Source organism: Botryllus schlosseri, chromosome 5 (assembly GCF_051294905.1).
Source record: "Botryllus schlosseri isolate E-star chromosome 5, Bs_hap1, whole genome shotgun sequence".
Lineage (NCBI taxonomy): Eukaryota > Metazoa > Chordata > Ascidiacea > Stolidobranchia > Styelidae > Botryllus > Botryllus schlosseri.
This window is the reverse complement of record NC_137240.1, coordinates 220,143-236,493: the sequence shown is the minus strand read 5'-3', so window position 1 is coordinate 236,493 and position 16,351 is coordinate 220,143. Positions and strand designations below refer to the sequence as shown.

The 16,351-nt window shown below is 40.1% G+C and overlaps 2 protein-coding genes and 1 long non-coding RNA gene across 4 annotated transcripts; 1 reads left to right on the top strand and 2 right to left on the bottom strand.

Moving 5' to 3' along the window:
- Positions 1-710: 710 nt before the first annotated feature.
- On the bottom strand, positions 711-3,242 carry LOC145438482 (diacylglycerol kinase epsilon-like). The gene is made up of 3 exons (XM_080315812.1): positions 3,032-3,242; positions 2,422-2,616; positions 711-1,781 (listed from the first exon to the last, which is right to left on the bottom strand). The coding sequence occupies exons 1-3, from the start codon at positions 3,191-3,193 to the stop codon at positions 879-881; spliced, it is 1,260 nt and encodes a 419-aa protein (XP_080171938.1). The 5' UTR covers positions 3,194-3,242; the 3' UTR covers positions 711-878.
- Positions 3,243-3,861: 619 nt separating this feature from the next.
- Positions 3,862-9,077, top strand: LOC145438483 (NAD-dependent protein lipoamidase sirtuin-4, mitochondrial-like). The gene is made up of 5 exons (XM_080315813.1): positions 3,862-4,194; positions 4,846-5,013; positions 5,956-6,201; positions 8,068-8,296; positions 8,793-9,077. Exons 1-5 carry the CDS (start codon positions 4,085-4,087, stop codon positions 9,009-9,011), a joined length of 972 nt encoding a protein of 323 aa, XP_080171939.1. The 5' UTR covers positions 3,862-4,084; the 3' UTR covers positions 9,012-9,077.
- Positions 9,078-11,252: 2,175 nt separating this feature from the next.
- Positions 11,253-16,137, bottom strand: LOC145438486 (uncharacterized). Of its 2 annotated transcripts, XR_013914947.1 has the most exons (4): positions 14,385-16,137; positions 13,988-14,138; positions 12,316-12,495; positions 11,253-11,438 (listed from the first exon to the last, which is right to left on the bottom strand). It is a non-coding gene; the product is annotated as an uncharacterized LOC145438486 (long non-coding RNA). The 2 variants fall into 2 exon arrangements; XR_013914946.1 differs by having other exon boundaries at positions 13,988-16,134.
- Positions 16,138-16,351: the final 214 nt, after the last annotated feature.

Here is a 16,351-nt window from a genome sequence, read left to right as displayed (position 1 = left end):
GTGATTTGATTTGATGAAAATAATATATCATTATTATGCTCTTGCATCTGCACAAGCACAGCAAGAAGATAATAACCTGAATCATTGTGGATGATCGGATGTGCATTGGAAGCACGGAATCTTTCACGCGTATAAAATGTGAAGAAAGTTATAAACATGGCCCGACTGTGGAAAATTCATGACATGACTTAATATATTCGACGACACGACGGTAGCATATGTCGCGCGTACGAGATGCCGAATCATTTGCATGTTGCGACTGCCTACAGGCACGCGCCATTTGATTCCTGCTATCATACGCCTGTACAATAATTTGTGGAATCAAAGACATTGAGTTCGGTACGTTTCTGCTGCACCGCGATTTCAAAGGCGGGTTCAAGTATGAATAAAATAAAATTGGTTTTTCATATAGAGACTAGTTAAGGGCGTAGCTTGATAAATTTATATTAGGGGGAAATATTTGAAGAGTTCACATGCAAGAACATTTTCTTCATTTACTCAAAATGCTTCTGCGAAATAAAACTAACTAGGTCAAAAACTTACGATGTAATTTGGTGTTTTCTACATGGACTTACTTAACGGGCCACTATACCTAATCACTACTTTACTGAATATCACGTTATCTAATTGGCTCACTTTTAGAAGAACCTGATGTGTTTTCAATCTATATACGCAAGAGAGGAGAACTCTAAAGGCAAAGATCGCACCAGTTTCAGAACCACTGATATATATTTATTCATAGAGGATATGGATAAGGTCGAGGATGTTGCTAATCAAATGTTTCACATTTCTCGATAAGACAATTAAAAACAAATTCCATACGGAGAAACTAGGAAAAGGAATCCGTAAATAAATTTAAAACAGATATATTTTAATTATCAATTGTCTGTGGCCCGGCGCATTAACTTCACCTTTTTACCGGGTTCAATTTCTATGCAACAAGGTTCCTGCTGCCAGGGCTCGCCGTCCGATTGAGCCGGGACGTGACATTTAATAATTAGTTTCACTTGTTCTGCTTGACCCAGTCGGATGGGTTCGGCCATATGTGCCAAAATCTGAGCCATATGGAAACTCGAGGATAACCCGATGACTTCGATCTTTCCGTCGCAAGGATCCAGTGACTTCCATTGTGACGCGTTCTGCAGCTTTTCGTCCCAGATCTGGCAACCGCCACCCCAAAAAGGGATGTTTAGAAACATAATGCCTTCTAACTCTGGCAAATCCACTTTCTCATTATCCAAGAACAGTTCGGTTTCTCGATGCAAGTTCTTACAATTCTTCTCCAAAGTATCCATGACGATGTATCCCGCGTAGAATACACGGTTTAAAATTCTTGCTGTGAAAATCCCCGGTTTTCTCTCGCGTTCTTCGTGAAACTTAAGAGCGGTCAACGCGTCGCATCCAATTGAAAAGTAATTTGTGATGAAAATTTGTTTCGTATAGTCAGCTAACGACATGAAACTTCTTCTACTTGGGCGAATGTCAATTCTCCAACGATCAATCATAATCGTGGATGCGTCACGCAGGGCTGTTAAGAACTCTTCAACGGAGTCGTCGTGAAAAGTGTAACCCCATCCGAGCATATTGGAAAGATCATTCCCAGTTCCAATTGGCATCACAGCAATGAGTGGCTGAATGGGCAGATTTAGTGAATCGATGACAGTCAGAATCCAGTTCACCGTCCCGTCTCCGCCACAAATAACGATCACAAACTGTGTCCCCGGAAGGAACCGACTCAACATCAGTGTCAACGAAGGGTCGTTGTCGTTCAAATCATGCACCTGGGATGAACGACTCATTGATGGACTTTGCACAAACTACTGTATATAAAAAATAAGCAACTAGAACTAGACCTACTCATTTTTCAAAACTCCCCACCAGAACTACTCACTTTTCTAAATATCCAACTAAAATTAAAACTACCGACCCTTGAAATCCGCAACAAACTAATTAAAACACAGCCAACTATAGATTCGATTCCCGAGCATCTCATTCATTTTTATTTTATCGTCATTGGATCGCTTCATGAACGTCAGTGCAAATCTGAAATGTGACGAGTTTAGAGCCCCAAAACCCAACCTCTGCTAGAATATCACATGTGCATGCATATTTTCTGTACCTCCATCACTGCCGTGTGTTACGTATTTTGGTTGGATGAAAATAAAGACTCTCTCTTTCTCACACAACAAAACACCCACGATACACGCCAAACGACGTCACGTGTTTTCTAGTTGTTATAGTTGTTTAAATGCGCAGCCAGAACTAGAGCTGCAACTATACTCATTTTTTCAAAATCCACTACTCGAACTAGAACTGCTAAAATAACAGTAGTTATTTAACGATCAACAAACTAGATTGGTAGCTTGTACAAGTCTGCCTAATAAATATTGTCCCATGAAATAATGGAATCCTGGAAAATACCTGAATGGGGTTGAGTAACCTTCGGCATTGTCTCAAAACAATATCTCCTTGATTCGCACCACTTTTCTTGTTCGCAAAAACAAGAACCGGTCGCCAGCTAGACGACGTGGGAGGCTCTGTGATGGAGACAATGCTGCTGTGCGATCCAGTTTGGAAAATGGAAGTTCGTCGTTTCACACACTTTGAAGGCAAGATCTGTTCCAAATATAATTGAGCCAAATTGACGCCAACTAGGGCTGACTAAAATCATGCCAGTACTCGAATTATAACACTTGGACACTTTAAGGGGTCTGCGATCAAAAAAGTTTAAGAACCCCCTGGATTGGACTCAATATGTAAATATCAAGTATTTCGGACACATGCTCAAGTGTGAGTGTTTTCTTGTTGAATTCATCAAGTCAATCTCACGCATCACTATCTTTCCATTTGAGTGTCGCAACCCTACCGGTATGTGTTTTTGAATAAGAAAATGACTATAAAAGACGATTGAAACCTGAAATGACGGCAGGTTTTATGACACAATAGTAGTTAGAATGTATTGTATGATAATACACGGTATTTGCAGTTACTGCAGATTTTATGGTCCGTTATAGTTAAACAAATTCCATACCATGTCAGCGAGTAAACCATTCTGTGAGTTACTTTGAAGGGGCTCGTCTTCGGTATCTTTTGGTCTGAACCACTTTATAGCTTTATGAGTAAAAAGACCAAATACGAGGACGCCAATAGAATACCCTATGGCATACTCGGGATAATCTAATAACATATCCATTGTTACTTCGGTATAAACCAACTGCAAACTAAAAGTAACGGCGGGCAATCAGTTACCTAAGCAACAGAAGCGCATATTTATCAAATCACTGAACCTTATCATATCTGACCATTGTGTACTAATTATAAAGCAACTGCTAGGGTTTCATGAGCTGCTGGCTGGGTTATTTTTTTAAAATAAAAAGCCAGACTATATATCCCCGTCGAAAACCGTTTCATATCCCCACTCCATACCCTGTCATTCGATCGTTCGGTCGTGAGATTGATAGATGGGGTCATTTCGACTCCGTCAACTATTTTTATTACATCGCGTTGGCTCGTGAGAATGGCATTCTACATTGCATGTCTTGATCAGAGGAAAATTACAGTAATTTGCAAGTAAATTCGGACGGAAGTTGGTTCGGACGAAGGTGGATTATTACGGTTGTGATAGGAGTAGCAGGTCTTAGCCGTCGATAGAAAATAGCCCAGAATAACCATCTAGCAACGCGTACTGCCTGTCAGTTGACTTTAAGAACATGCTGATAGAGTTTTAGTGTTAGAACATCATGATTGGATGGCAAAATATGAATCATGCAGTCTTTTTCAGTGCGACACTTTCTGATACATCCGGTTCGTGTGCATCATAAATCAATCGCTTTAGTCCGCAAACATCGGTGTTACGTAATTATTATTATTATAACATGGAAAGCAGTTTTCCACGATTATAATATCGCTGGGAAATATCACGGGCTGGCCTACTTCCCCTAAAAGCGTAATTGAATCATGTTAGTCGCTCATTCGTTTCATTGTAATTTAATCGCACCAAAACACCACACGATTGCGATATAATAACAGGATAGGAGCCTTAGGAAGGAGGGTGTAGTAATTTGGAATTCAGAAGAGTAGCGGTATGATTTGCGTCGGTCGTAGAATGGGACAGAGACATTTGCTGCCCCGTCTGCTAGCCCGCGAATGCGCGATTTCGTCATCTATGGAGACCGTCCAAGTCGATAAAAATAGGTTGGTACGTAATCGTTAATGATCGTCGGTTCTGTTATTATTTTCCGTTATCCGTTCAAGTCAAGACATACGTACAATCCGAGACACGCTGTGAATTGCGATGTCATGAACAGATAGGAGGATGTCGAAATGAATGAGCAAGTAGGCTACCTTCTCTCAATCCTCGGCCTATAGTTACCCACTGAACCAGTGGTTCTCAACCTTTTTGTCTTCCCGGGCCCCTTTTGGACTGTTGCGGACCCCCCTGGCCGTTTATTCTGATATATCAGGTGAGCAGCGATGATTTTCCAAGTCAAAGTAATTACATGAAAAATAATTCAAAAATGAATCACAGTGTGAGCACAGGACACCGATTCCAGTCCCCCCAAAGTTTTTGTTCAAATTTAGCTAAATTATTGTGCAACCGTCATCCGTCTTTGCAAATATTAACTGCAGTCTAATGATAAGCAGAAACAAAATGTCTCATCTTGAAAATAAAATCATACTATTTTATTAGAAATTATATATCATCTGAAAGCGAATTCTGTAGCTGCATTTCTTGCGGTTATGTATATATAATTATATATCACATGATGGAATGTTCAAAGGGATCCATGATTTGTGATCTTTGTGGATAAGAAAGTAGACCTGACCCGATGCTACTATTATCAGACTGAACAGCTACGTTCCAAAATCAAAGCCAGTGTCAAAAAATGACGTCAAGGAACTTGAAGCTTTCATAAACGGGAGATCCCGCATCTTTGTACTTACCGGAGCCGGAATATCGACTGAATCAGGAATACCGGATTACCGTTCGAAAGAAGTCGGCCTCTATGACAGGTAGTGAAATGATGTGAATATTACCGTATTGAATTTTACCTGATAAATAATTGTATTTCATGTATTTCTACTGCTGGAATGGCATTGAATTAATGACCTATCCCATTCACTCAGGCAGAGTTGAAAAGCTACAAATTTTCAGCTTTTCCAAATTGGATTACAATTAGTATTATTCATCTACATTTTTGGAGTCGACTTTTATCAAGATACACCAGCCAAGGCTGTGTCAACAGAAAGAGTTAGTGTATCATCTAAAAATAGTACATTGAACATTCTCGTAACATTTGACATTTCATGCTGGTGACGTCATATTTTGTGATACGATTGTTGATATACGTTGTTCTTTTCTTTTGAATTCTCGACTAGTTGCTGACGATTACCCCTGACGAGTGTCAGCCGAAAATATTCGGGTTCATTTCAATATGAATATACTATTCAATTGTATATTGAAGTTCTGTCCCTCCAAGAAGCTGATCTACATTTTTGCTAAATTAGATTAGAACTAGAATATTAACTACAGTTTTTCCAATTTAGAATAGAATTAGAATTACTCATCCTCAAAAACTTGGAAATTGCGTTCAATTCCGAATTAAAAAGAAATACAACAAAAATTAAGTTCAGCTCTTATCAAATCTGAGTTCTCAGAAGCACGAGAATGGCAACTGTCTGTACACCGAGCTTGGCTCATTTCGCACGATACAGTTCTCCTGTAGCATTCTCTGGAAAAGCATAATTTTAATTAGAATTGAAAGTTTCTTCTGCTCACTTTTCAAACCATTTAGAAATGGATCTAATGTGTCAATTACCACTAGAACTATTCACTCCTAAAAACTCTCAACTCGAACTAGTACTAAAAAAAACAGTGGTCAGTTGACTGTGAACTAACTGGATTAGGTATTTGTTCAAGTCTGTTGCCCGGCCTTACTGAAATGATTCTTTCAGAGTCAACCACAGACCGATGCAACATTCCGACTTCATTAAAGATAACAAGGGCAGGCAGAGGTATTGGGCTCGCAATTACGTCGGTTGGCGCCGATTTGCACTCCACCAACCCAACTCAATTCACCGTACACTCGTCGAATGGGAACGCAGTGGTCGCGTGTATTGGACAGTCACACAAAATGTAGATGCCTTGCACGCACGTGCAGGTACTACGAGTTTGACCGAACTTCATGGCTGTCTGAGCAGGTTTGAATGACTAATTACAACTGAATTTGGCGTCAGAAATGTCAGAACTATTATTATTGTGGAAGTGATGTATCAATATTGTAGGCCTACTGATAACCTCAAAACTTTAGGTTTGGCTGAATATTTTAGAAAGTAGTTACCCTGAGTGCCTTGCAGGCATTTCAATCTCTACTTCCATTCCACCTAGTTTTGGTACTCCTACTTGGCTATATATTTAAGGTGTTACTTGAGTAGTTCAACGTATCTATTGCGTAGTACGGTATGTATTAACGTATTTGGGGGAGGGGTTAGGCTGGGCAAAACCAAGTGCCTGAGTGATTGTGATTGTGAATCGAGTATTAGGCTTCGAGTCGAGTATACCACTATCGCTCAATATGGCTTTATAACAGTGTTATGGAAGTGGAAAGTTCAAATATGTATCATTTATGCCAACACCGCATTACATAAAGATAATTTGGTGTTTTTTCGACCATACCTATTTCATTGCATGCTATGGCAATTCTGTTGATCACGACTTCACGATATGTTATTTCCTCTAAGATAGGGTTTCCATATGTACGGAATTTCCCGGACATGTCCGGAATTTCACTGTTCAAACTTGCGTCCGGGAGGAATTTTTAAAATATGCCTAAATCTCTGGAATTTTGAAGGCATGACGTATGTCCATGATTTTTTCGTAACTCAACATAATAACGATATTTTAGGGAGTATATATGCTAAATGATATTTTTCTTCGCACTCCGCGCGATTTACTGTCACCCTCGCAAAACTGCAATGAAATATAAATAACGTACATTTACTGAAATAAGCCTAATTGTAATCGCAATTATAGGAGAACGGTATATTCCTAGAGATGGTTAAGGCCGTTCAAATGCTTTATTCAAAGATAGTGGTTTCAAATGTGCGGGTTGTTTGTCTTTATTCTGGGGTTCGCGAAGATGTTGGACGTAATCAGCTTCCAAAATAACCCATGAGTAAGTCTGGTGGTGCTGACTTCTTTTACTAATCAGCTTGTCAAATTTTGATCTGGGCCACGGAACATTTTCAAATTGGAGATGGAGTCGCAACCATAAACAGTTGGAAACCACTGGATGTGGGGTGTTTATAAAGCTCCGTGGTGCGCACCGGCGTAAGGCTGACAATCTTATCGGTGTGACATGAACATGACTTAACGAGGTACAATTGCGCTCCCTGTATTTTCGAAGTCATTATCTTCCACCAGCTCTACCGCTAACTCTGATCATGTGGCGGAGATAGGATCAAACTATATAGTTATATGGAAGAATCAATATTATTGACAGACATCATTCAAAAAATTTAACGACCGGATGCATACAGCAAGCACCCCAGGAAGTTCCATCGATTACTCATGGTGGGCCCAAAATCATTGTTTGTTTTGGCAGGAAGGGGCTGAAAAAATGTGGTTTCAGTCCTGGTTACACAACACACAGCCACATACTCCTGAATCTTGTTCGTGACCACCACTGGTCTACAAGCAACGCTTTGCTACTGTGATGTCATACTGACAGACAATGTGCGCTAGTGGGTGCTAAAGAGCGTACGGAATTGGGGTCACAGAAATATGGCCACCCTACGCTAAGATGAGTATCTTTGCACTCCATGTTTCGTGTGCCGCGACACAACCAATCGAGGTTTCACGGCTTCCACAGTAGAAAATGGAATCAAAACTATCACACGCCTACTTGCAAGACGTGTGATAATGTCAGTACTTAAAAATTATCTTCCACAACTCTGCTCGTATCATTAGAATGAATACTTGATTCAGATTTGAGTGCTCGAATCATTGTGCCCAGCCCAGTGTTACTGGCGACCGAACGACCAATTCCCTCATATAGTCATTCTCAGAGTAATCTGTCTGGACTGCGGAGATACGACGTCGCGTGAACATTTGCAAAGCCGTCTCGACGAATACAATCGGGACTGGTCGTCTTTGTCGTCCGGCGTCGGCCCAGACGCAGATGAGTTCATTCGAGAAGAAGACGTGGAAAAGTTCCGTGTCGCGGCATGTGAGAAATGCGGAGGGAGGTTGAAGCCGGATGTTGTTTTCTTTGGAGATAATGTGCGGAGAATTAAGGTTCGGGGGAGAATGCAATTTGAACAGACTTGTACAAACTACCAATATAGCGGTTCTACTACTTCCAATTGTGAATTTTGAATAGCGAGTAGTTCTAGACGTGCATTTAAAAAAAAATGAATGAGTTGCTTCGGATTATACTAGTCAGATGTATTCCAGTTGATTAGTTGCGGATTTTTAAAAGCGGTTTGTTTCAAATTCAGACTTGTACGAATTACTGTATTTACTAAGTCCTCAACTAGAACTAGAACTAGATTTTCAAATTGTGTAACTAGAACTAGAACTACTCATTATTAAAACCTCATAACTAGAACCGGAACTACTCACTTTTCATAATCTGTAGCTCGAAATAGAACTCGAACAACTGGAAAATACCAGTAGTCAGTTATCGTCAAATAACTAGATTGGTAGTTTTTGCAAATCTGGTTGCTCGGTTGTTAAAATTGCCTTCTGTATTTCATGGTTGATGAAGTAAACAGACTCTCTCTCATTCCAGGTGGAGAGAGCTTTCAGCATCCTGGCTTCTTGCGATTCCATGTTGGTCCTCGGCACTTCCCTACACGTCTGGTCTGGTTATCGTTTCGTTGTGCGTGCTCATGAACTATCCATTCCGATCGCATGCGTCAATATCGGAGAAACGAGGGCCGATGATAAGTTCACGGTCAAGATCAACGGGAAATGTAGCGAAGTTTTGCAACGGGTTGTTCTCACATGAGACCCCTGCAGCTTTTATCTTCTGTAATTCGGTTTGCTTGGAAATATATCAACGTTACCTGCAAAATCTGATTGGTGTCCGTCGAATAGACTCAGACAATTAGGCAATCCCAGTTGTCTGATTAGAGCGAAATGCTGGTAATCCAATTCTACTCCAACTGCTAGTTTTCCTGAAAATGCTACGAGAGAACCGAATCGTGCGATACAAGCCAAGCTGGCTGTACAAACATTACCATCCTCTTGCTGATGGGAACGAACTCCGATTTAATAAAATTTTCGCTGTATTTCCTTCTAATCAGAAGTTTTTATGAGTAGGTAATGGTGATCTAATTTTGGAAAGCCTCAAATTTTCTAGTTGGCGAACTCTGGCTCCGCCCACACCGCATTGTCGCCCATATCAAATATTTCATCACTGTACAAAGTGTACATATGGCCCACCATAACGTTTGAAACTACCGATTCGCAATGTAGCAATTACCTATCATATATAGGAAACTAAGCAAGCCATGAGGTGTGCTAGCTGCTAATCCGGCTTTATTTAACGTTAGGCCTAGCAGACCACCTTTAAAGCTTTCTGGACAAAAGACATAAAATATATTTTCCGCTTTTTAGAAGCGGTATTTATATTTCACTTTCAATTCCGAGTACCATACTTTGAGTTCTAATTGCCTTCATTCCTTCTATCTGCTGAACTGAACATACATGTTGAAGTATATAAAAGCAAGCGCATAGTAATGCCTCTATTTTCCGAAAATAAAGACGATAAACTAAATGTCAATTTTACGACCCACTAGGCCTATATTTGTTAATAACGTAGCCTATACTAATCGCGCAAAGTGTTAAAGCCGTATCCGAAACCACTTCTCCGTTTTGCTCATCGCCTAAACTAGAGGGGCCTTATAATATTGGGCAGGGCGCCATGTCATGATAATTTCCAAAACGGGGTATTCTAGTACACAAAGGGTTAGTATCGCATTTTTATATCAATACTATTGTTGAAGCGAGTACCGCAGTTGGCTAAACACTGCAGTCAGCAATGGTTGCCGGATCGAGTCTCGGCTCTGCCGTGTGTCGAAGGTTTATCTGGGCTCCTCAAGTCCTCATCGCCGATCCCGCTTAAATACAGCGCCTTGAAGAGCCTAGAGCAGGGGTTCTCAACCTGGGGGGCGCGGGAGGCTCTCAGGGGGGGGGGGCGCGAGCAATTGACAAAGTCTTATAAATTGTGACTAAACACGTGTTTCACAACCATTTTGAAAAGACAATTATTAAACTTATTTCGTATTCTAGAAAGCTTGCCAAACTCAAACTCCAGCAGTCGCGCTTAACGGAGTATGGGCTGACTTCAACTTCATTTGAGCAAATTTTTGATATTCTTTGAAGATTTAGAGCAATTCCTACGTGCAAGTCGTTTATTACTTCATAGCTTCGGCAGTAGCCTAAATCTCGGTGCACTAGGTAGCTGTTGTTAATAGCTGGCGAACTGCATTGCCTAAGACAGACTTGGATGCAATATAGGTTGCCCGGTTTCGCCCTCAATTAGGCTATAAATCAACACAATTTAAATCATTTCCAAAACTGATCAAATTTAGCATGGCAGGACAGAACGACGCCGTGCTCTCTGTAGTCACTACCAGCATCAGGATTAGTCTCAGTGCAATTTACCTTGAAATTAATTGATGTCCTGTTCAATGTTTTTTTGTTATTTTCAAACAAGTTTGGGGAACTTTGTCAGCAATGTAAAAGACTCAACAACTGGAATGCGGATTCAAAATAGGCGTAGGATATACCTTATGTATCTATTAGATCAGGGGTGGGCAACCTGCGCCCGTACGTTCGCATGCAGCCGTAGAAGGGAATTTGTGCGGCCGTCGACGCCTAATACAATTAGTATGTGGTGGCGGCCGTAGACATGCAAATTGCAATTATGAATTCGCTCCCGAATTTTCGACCCAGTAAACACAGTACAGACCAAAGATGTAGAAAAGCTGAGTCGATATAGTAGATATTAGATCTCGGCAGGTAGTAGAAAGGGGGATTTTGTGTCGACTCAATTCAATGTCTTTTCGATGTACTTTAATAATGTACATATTATGCAGATGCTACAGCCTTTAAACATGGTGAGTAGAATGTAGATCCTACATTAGAAGAAGATCCTGACATAATAACCTGTTTTCTACCACTGGGCATAACCTGATCACGGCTGCGTCCACACACACACACCACATTATCTACTACATATTAATCACATTTGGGGTAATTTAATTCAAAACGAATTGGCAAGTAAATAATGGCGGCGTAAAAAATGAAACGAACGAAATTACTTGTAGTGCAAAGTAGTGCCAATGAATGAAACTATGAGAACAGTCAGTAATCAGAAGGTTTCATCGTCTGATGATGATAATCCCTCTGGCGTTTTCTTTTCAACACCCTGCAGAAATAAAATGAAAATGACGATTATTAGCTAAGACATTCGTACTGCGAAAATGGCAGAGGTAGCGAGTAACGAATGACTCCAACATTTTTTTCACCGATACTTACTAAAATGGATTTGATTCTGGACTATTTCCACTCAAGTTTTCAAGTTTTTATTATTATATGACTAGAAAACTGACTTCAATCGCCACTTCTACTTGATTATCAAGATCAACGCTGACTACTTCAGCAATCTTTGAAAACAGCCACTAACACAAAATGAATTCTTGACTAAAATTTTGTCACATTCTGTCAAAAATGATCAATTCAACAATCCAAACGAATCAGTTATTTGGCAGCTAGTTGGAGAGATATATACCAAGTCTAGAAAGTGGAATGATACTCTGCCTGGAAAGCTGAAGACCTAACAATATTGTGTACAGAGAACAAAACATTTGAGTGGCGGCACTGGTATAGACATTAATAAATTATTAGAATTGACAGCAAGATAACCAGCAAGACATTAAAATGAGAATTAGTGCAGTTCGTTAGGCTGTAGTGATACTCAGCCAGTAATTGACCTAGCAGAGAGCAAAATGTTGTAAATAAAGCGAGCGAAACCTCCGACAAATGATACGATAAAACATTAGAATCGACAGTCTTACTAGAAGCAGAATAACAATCATGAGGGGTTGGAGAACAGAAGCCCGGGAAGTGACCATCAGAAATTACTGCATACTGGCCGAACAAATCCATGACCACTAACAAATGGTCTTTTAATAGTCAATATTGATACCAAATGACACCACCCCTATTTCACCGCAACATTTAGCAAATACAGCGCTGGATTCAGCCTTATAAAGCGCTAACCAAACGCCCATTAGTTTTCCCACCTACTACTTCGCGCTTCGCGGATGGAAATACGCATTAAAGCGAATGGACGCGACTTGTCACACTCTTGCTATTTCTGCTTACTTTTTCTCTTCCTTCCTCTTGAGGAGAGAAACAGTCGGCCGCGTTTACGGATTGTGAATTCCCGGCTTAAGGGTGATTCTTCCTCCAATGGTCAGCACCTTGAAAATTGAGAACAATGTTGTTGCAAAATGCATGACAATTTGAAAGTTACATCATTCTAAGAATTTGCTAAATATTTTTGTATAATTTGACAGATTCCGAAATCTTCTTAAAGTGCACCTTTCAAAAATTTGATATCAAGACTCCCAACATTTCACAATTCGAAGTTGGATGGCTTAATCAATACAAGCGAACAGTTTGTATCGCAATTGACAATTATGTAGAGAACGCTGCGAGACATGTGAGTAGGCCTACCCTAAAACGTTTCTCTGACATGGACATTAGGGCTCTTAAAAATGACTTTTTTTCTCAAATCGTTCTGGCTACTTGATAAAATTGTTAGGTTACCCAATTCAAGCCTACACACCAAATTTGGTTCAATTCCAAACAGTAGCTGCATTGCTACAGGAAAATAAAGTTTCTATTTATTATTTTAAAAATAAATGGAAAAATTGAAAAATTTTCTGTTCACCCCATGAAAGTGTTAGGTTATGTATAGAAACGATGTTCATCAAATTTGGTTCGATTCAAACAAGTGGAAGCGGAGTTATTGCCATCGAAAAATTTGGATTTGAGTAAAATAGTATTTACGGTGGGCACCACTATAATAAATAATTAAAGAATTGTGTCACGCTGTCATACTGTTTCACGCAACTGTTATTATACACTGCATTGTTGCTGTGTTCTGGCTCCATCGATGTTATTTCTAAATTTGACATTAATGCGTCATCATTCTCCATCTGGTTTTGAATTAAACTCTGTTTTGCTTCCTTTATCGTGCCGGTAGCTCTTTAATTGGCACGCGAAAAGTTCTTCGGGTTTCAATAACGTTTATCATGAAGGTACTTTTGAAAGCAGTAATAAAATTTTGTACCACCAACCAGTTATTTAATTACTATTTATCTTCAAAGTAAATGCTCATTGCATGAAGCAGGGTTGTAAGACTCGAGTCACGATTTTCTGTTGACTCGACTTGACTCGGGTCATCTTCTCAAAGTACGGAAATGACTCGACTCATTGCGCATGACTTGAGACTCAGACGGCCAAGACCGACATTTCATGGTTATTTCAAAGAATAGTACAGCAAATCGCTATTGGGATTTCGTCTATCGATACTGGTAAAACTGCTAAAAGTAAGGAAAATTCGTATATTATAAATGCGACCCACTCGATATCACAAAAAAAATATAAAAAGTTGGTTTAACAAGACTTAAATTGGAAACTGAGCAGATAACACAATGACTTAAACTCTGGCTCGAGTCATAATACCATAACTCGGACTTGGACCTTTGCTCGCTGACTTGGACTCGGACTTGACCCGGTGGTGAATTGAAAATGACTCGAGTCAAAACTATAAAAGTGAGATTGACTTGCGACTCGGAGCCTTGTGACTTGGTTACAACCCTGGCATGAAGCCTCAATAATTACATGAGTGGGGTGACTAGACAAAGAACACAGTCACATTTGCAGCATATCATGAATGTCTCTTACTATATGTGATCTTGTTCAAATGGAGGTTGATGAAAGCGTATTTCCCATTCTTTCCGACTCTGCTATAACTACACCAGACTGGGAACCTTCTTCAGGATGCTTCTTGCTGAATGACCAATATTGTCGCGGTCAACGGTACGAGTGCAAATGTCTGATACGTCAATATAGGAACAGAATTAGTTGACTGTTCATGACCGTCCACGTTCAGAGTTGCATCTCAAAGATGCTAAAATAAGCCTAAATATAATCCAAGCAATACGATCGTCCACTTTGACTGACTGAATTTCTAAAAATAATAAACATAACACCTTGATAGCTTCCACATCTTACGTTTATATATACCGTCTGCTATCGGCACAACAAAGTATTTAAAAATAACAAAACAGATTCAACATACCACATATCTTGCAAAGGCTTTTGCTTTCATTCAATATGTCATCAAACTTCTTTAAATCCTCCTTTGTGGTGAGTGGCTTTGGAATTATTCTAGGATCAATTCCGATATCGTTTTATCATATACAATCTATGGCGGAATAAAAGTTTCGGATAAGTTCTGAAACAAACACAATTTTCCACACAAAAGTCAATTGCCACACGAAATGCCAAATGCTACGGTCCCATTTTACAAGGTATGGCGAGGTAACGTAGTGGTACGTTCCATTATAGCTAAACACCAATGAATTGCGGGTTCGAGCCTGACACGTCGACTCCATTATTCCTACCGAAGTGTTGGCCGTTTATCTAGGCTCCTCCTCGCCATCTGATCCGCATAGCCATGTCTTAAAAAGCCTAGGAGTGGGCCGTGCTATAAGTGGGCAGATGGTTGCCGATGAACTCGGCACTTGGTGAATTCGGCCCTCGGGAAATTTTGTAATGAAGTGTATTAACAGCTATCAATATGAATTATTAAACTAATAATAGTATTATCAAGTGATTCGTCAATCTTGTAAGGAGGTCAGGGCCTCCGTAGATCATGCAGTCACGGCGTGATTAGATCACGGATTGCATAGCCGCGGGAAATAACGCAGCGCTCATATACCGACCACGCGCGGTCTGCTTGGAATCGATGGCGTGAGTGACGGGCCTGTGTCGTGTAAGTTTTGAGAAGATGGATCTTGGCGTTGTATGTGAGATCGAAACCGTGGAAGATCAAGCGGCGCTTCTTCGTTTATCGATCACGACAAGCCAGTGTTCCTCATCAACAAATGTTTCGCATGATCACGTCAAAATAAATTATTTTTTGCCTTTGGAGAGGCGATTCCACTCTGGAGTTAGGGTGTCTCGATAACAGGGTTGACGGATCCCAAGATTACGAGATCTACCGCGAGCCACGACACGTTTAAATTTCCTTTTTGATACTGTTCATTCATATTAAATGCATTTCTAATGCGAAGGTGTTCTAGTGCCAATTCCTCCAAGGGCCGAGTTCACCAAGTGAAGAGCGTCGCGTTATTTCCCGCGATTACGCAATCTGTGATCTAATCACGCATTGACTGTGTGATCTACGCATGCCCTGACCACTCAAAGTGCCAAGTTCACCGGCAAACATTCCAGTAACCAATCATGGTGACCGGTACCGCTATTCCGGCCGAATTCACCAAGTGCCGAGTTTGTGCGGCCGAATTCACTAAGTGCCGAGTTCACTGGTAATCGGGCAGATACGGAATGATAATAATAAGAACCGGCCTGGTGTAAAATGACCAGTGTAGTCGAACCACCACCATGAACACCAACAACAAACAAACAAACATCTAACATGGAAAAGAAATTACCTTTACAGCCTTTGACAAACACAGTTACCATTGAAACCAGCAATTTAGGTCTTATTCGAAAGCAGAATAACAACTGTTTTAGCGGACATATCAAATCAAATGTTGGAAAGTTCATGTAAATCAGCCCAAAATATTATCTTACTGTGACCATATTCTATCAATATGGTCTGGCTAGCCGAATTCTCTGGGCCAACATAAATACAAGCTGCGTTTGGTTTCAACGATTAATAATCTTGTCACTGGATTCGAGGTATAATTGCACTCAAATATCAAATTTTGCTCCATTAATCAACATCAAGTTGAAAATGTCCATTCTTGCACCAACTTTTATAAAATCACGAATCAGTGTTCTACATGTATGTATCTATATTGACTTATATACCTAGAAAATTCAAGCATAAATATTACCGTATGATATGCCATAGGTATAGGTACCGGTAATTCAGATGTTTGAAGCGACTTGGACAACTAGATAATTAAAGTGGTCTAATTTCACTAAATTAGAGCGAAATGCCAGCAATATAATTGTAATCTAATTCGGAAAAAACGGTTTAGCTCTAATTCTAACCTGGAAAAGCTGAAACTTTTCTAT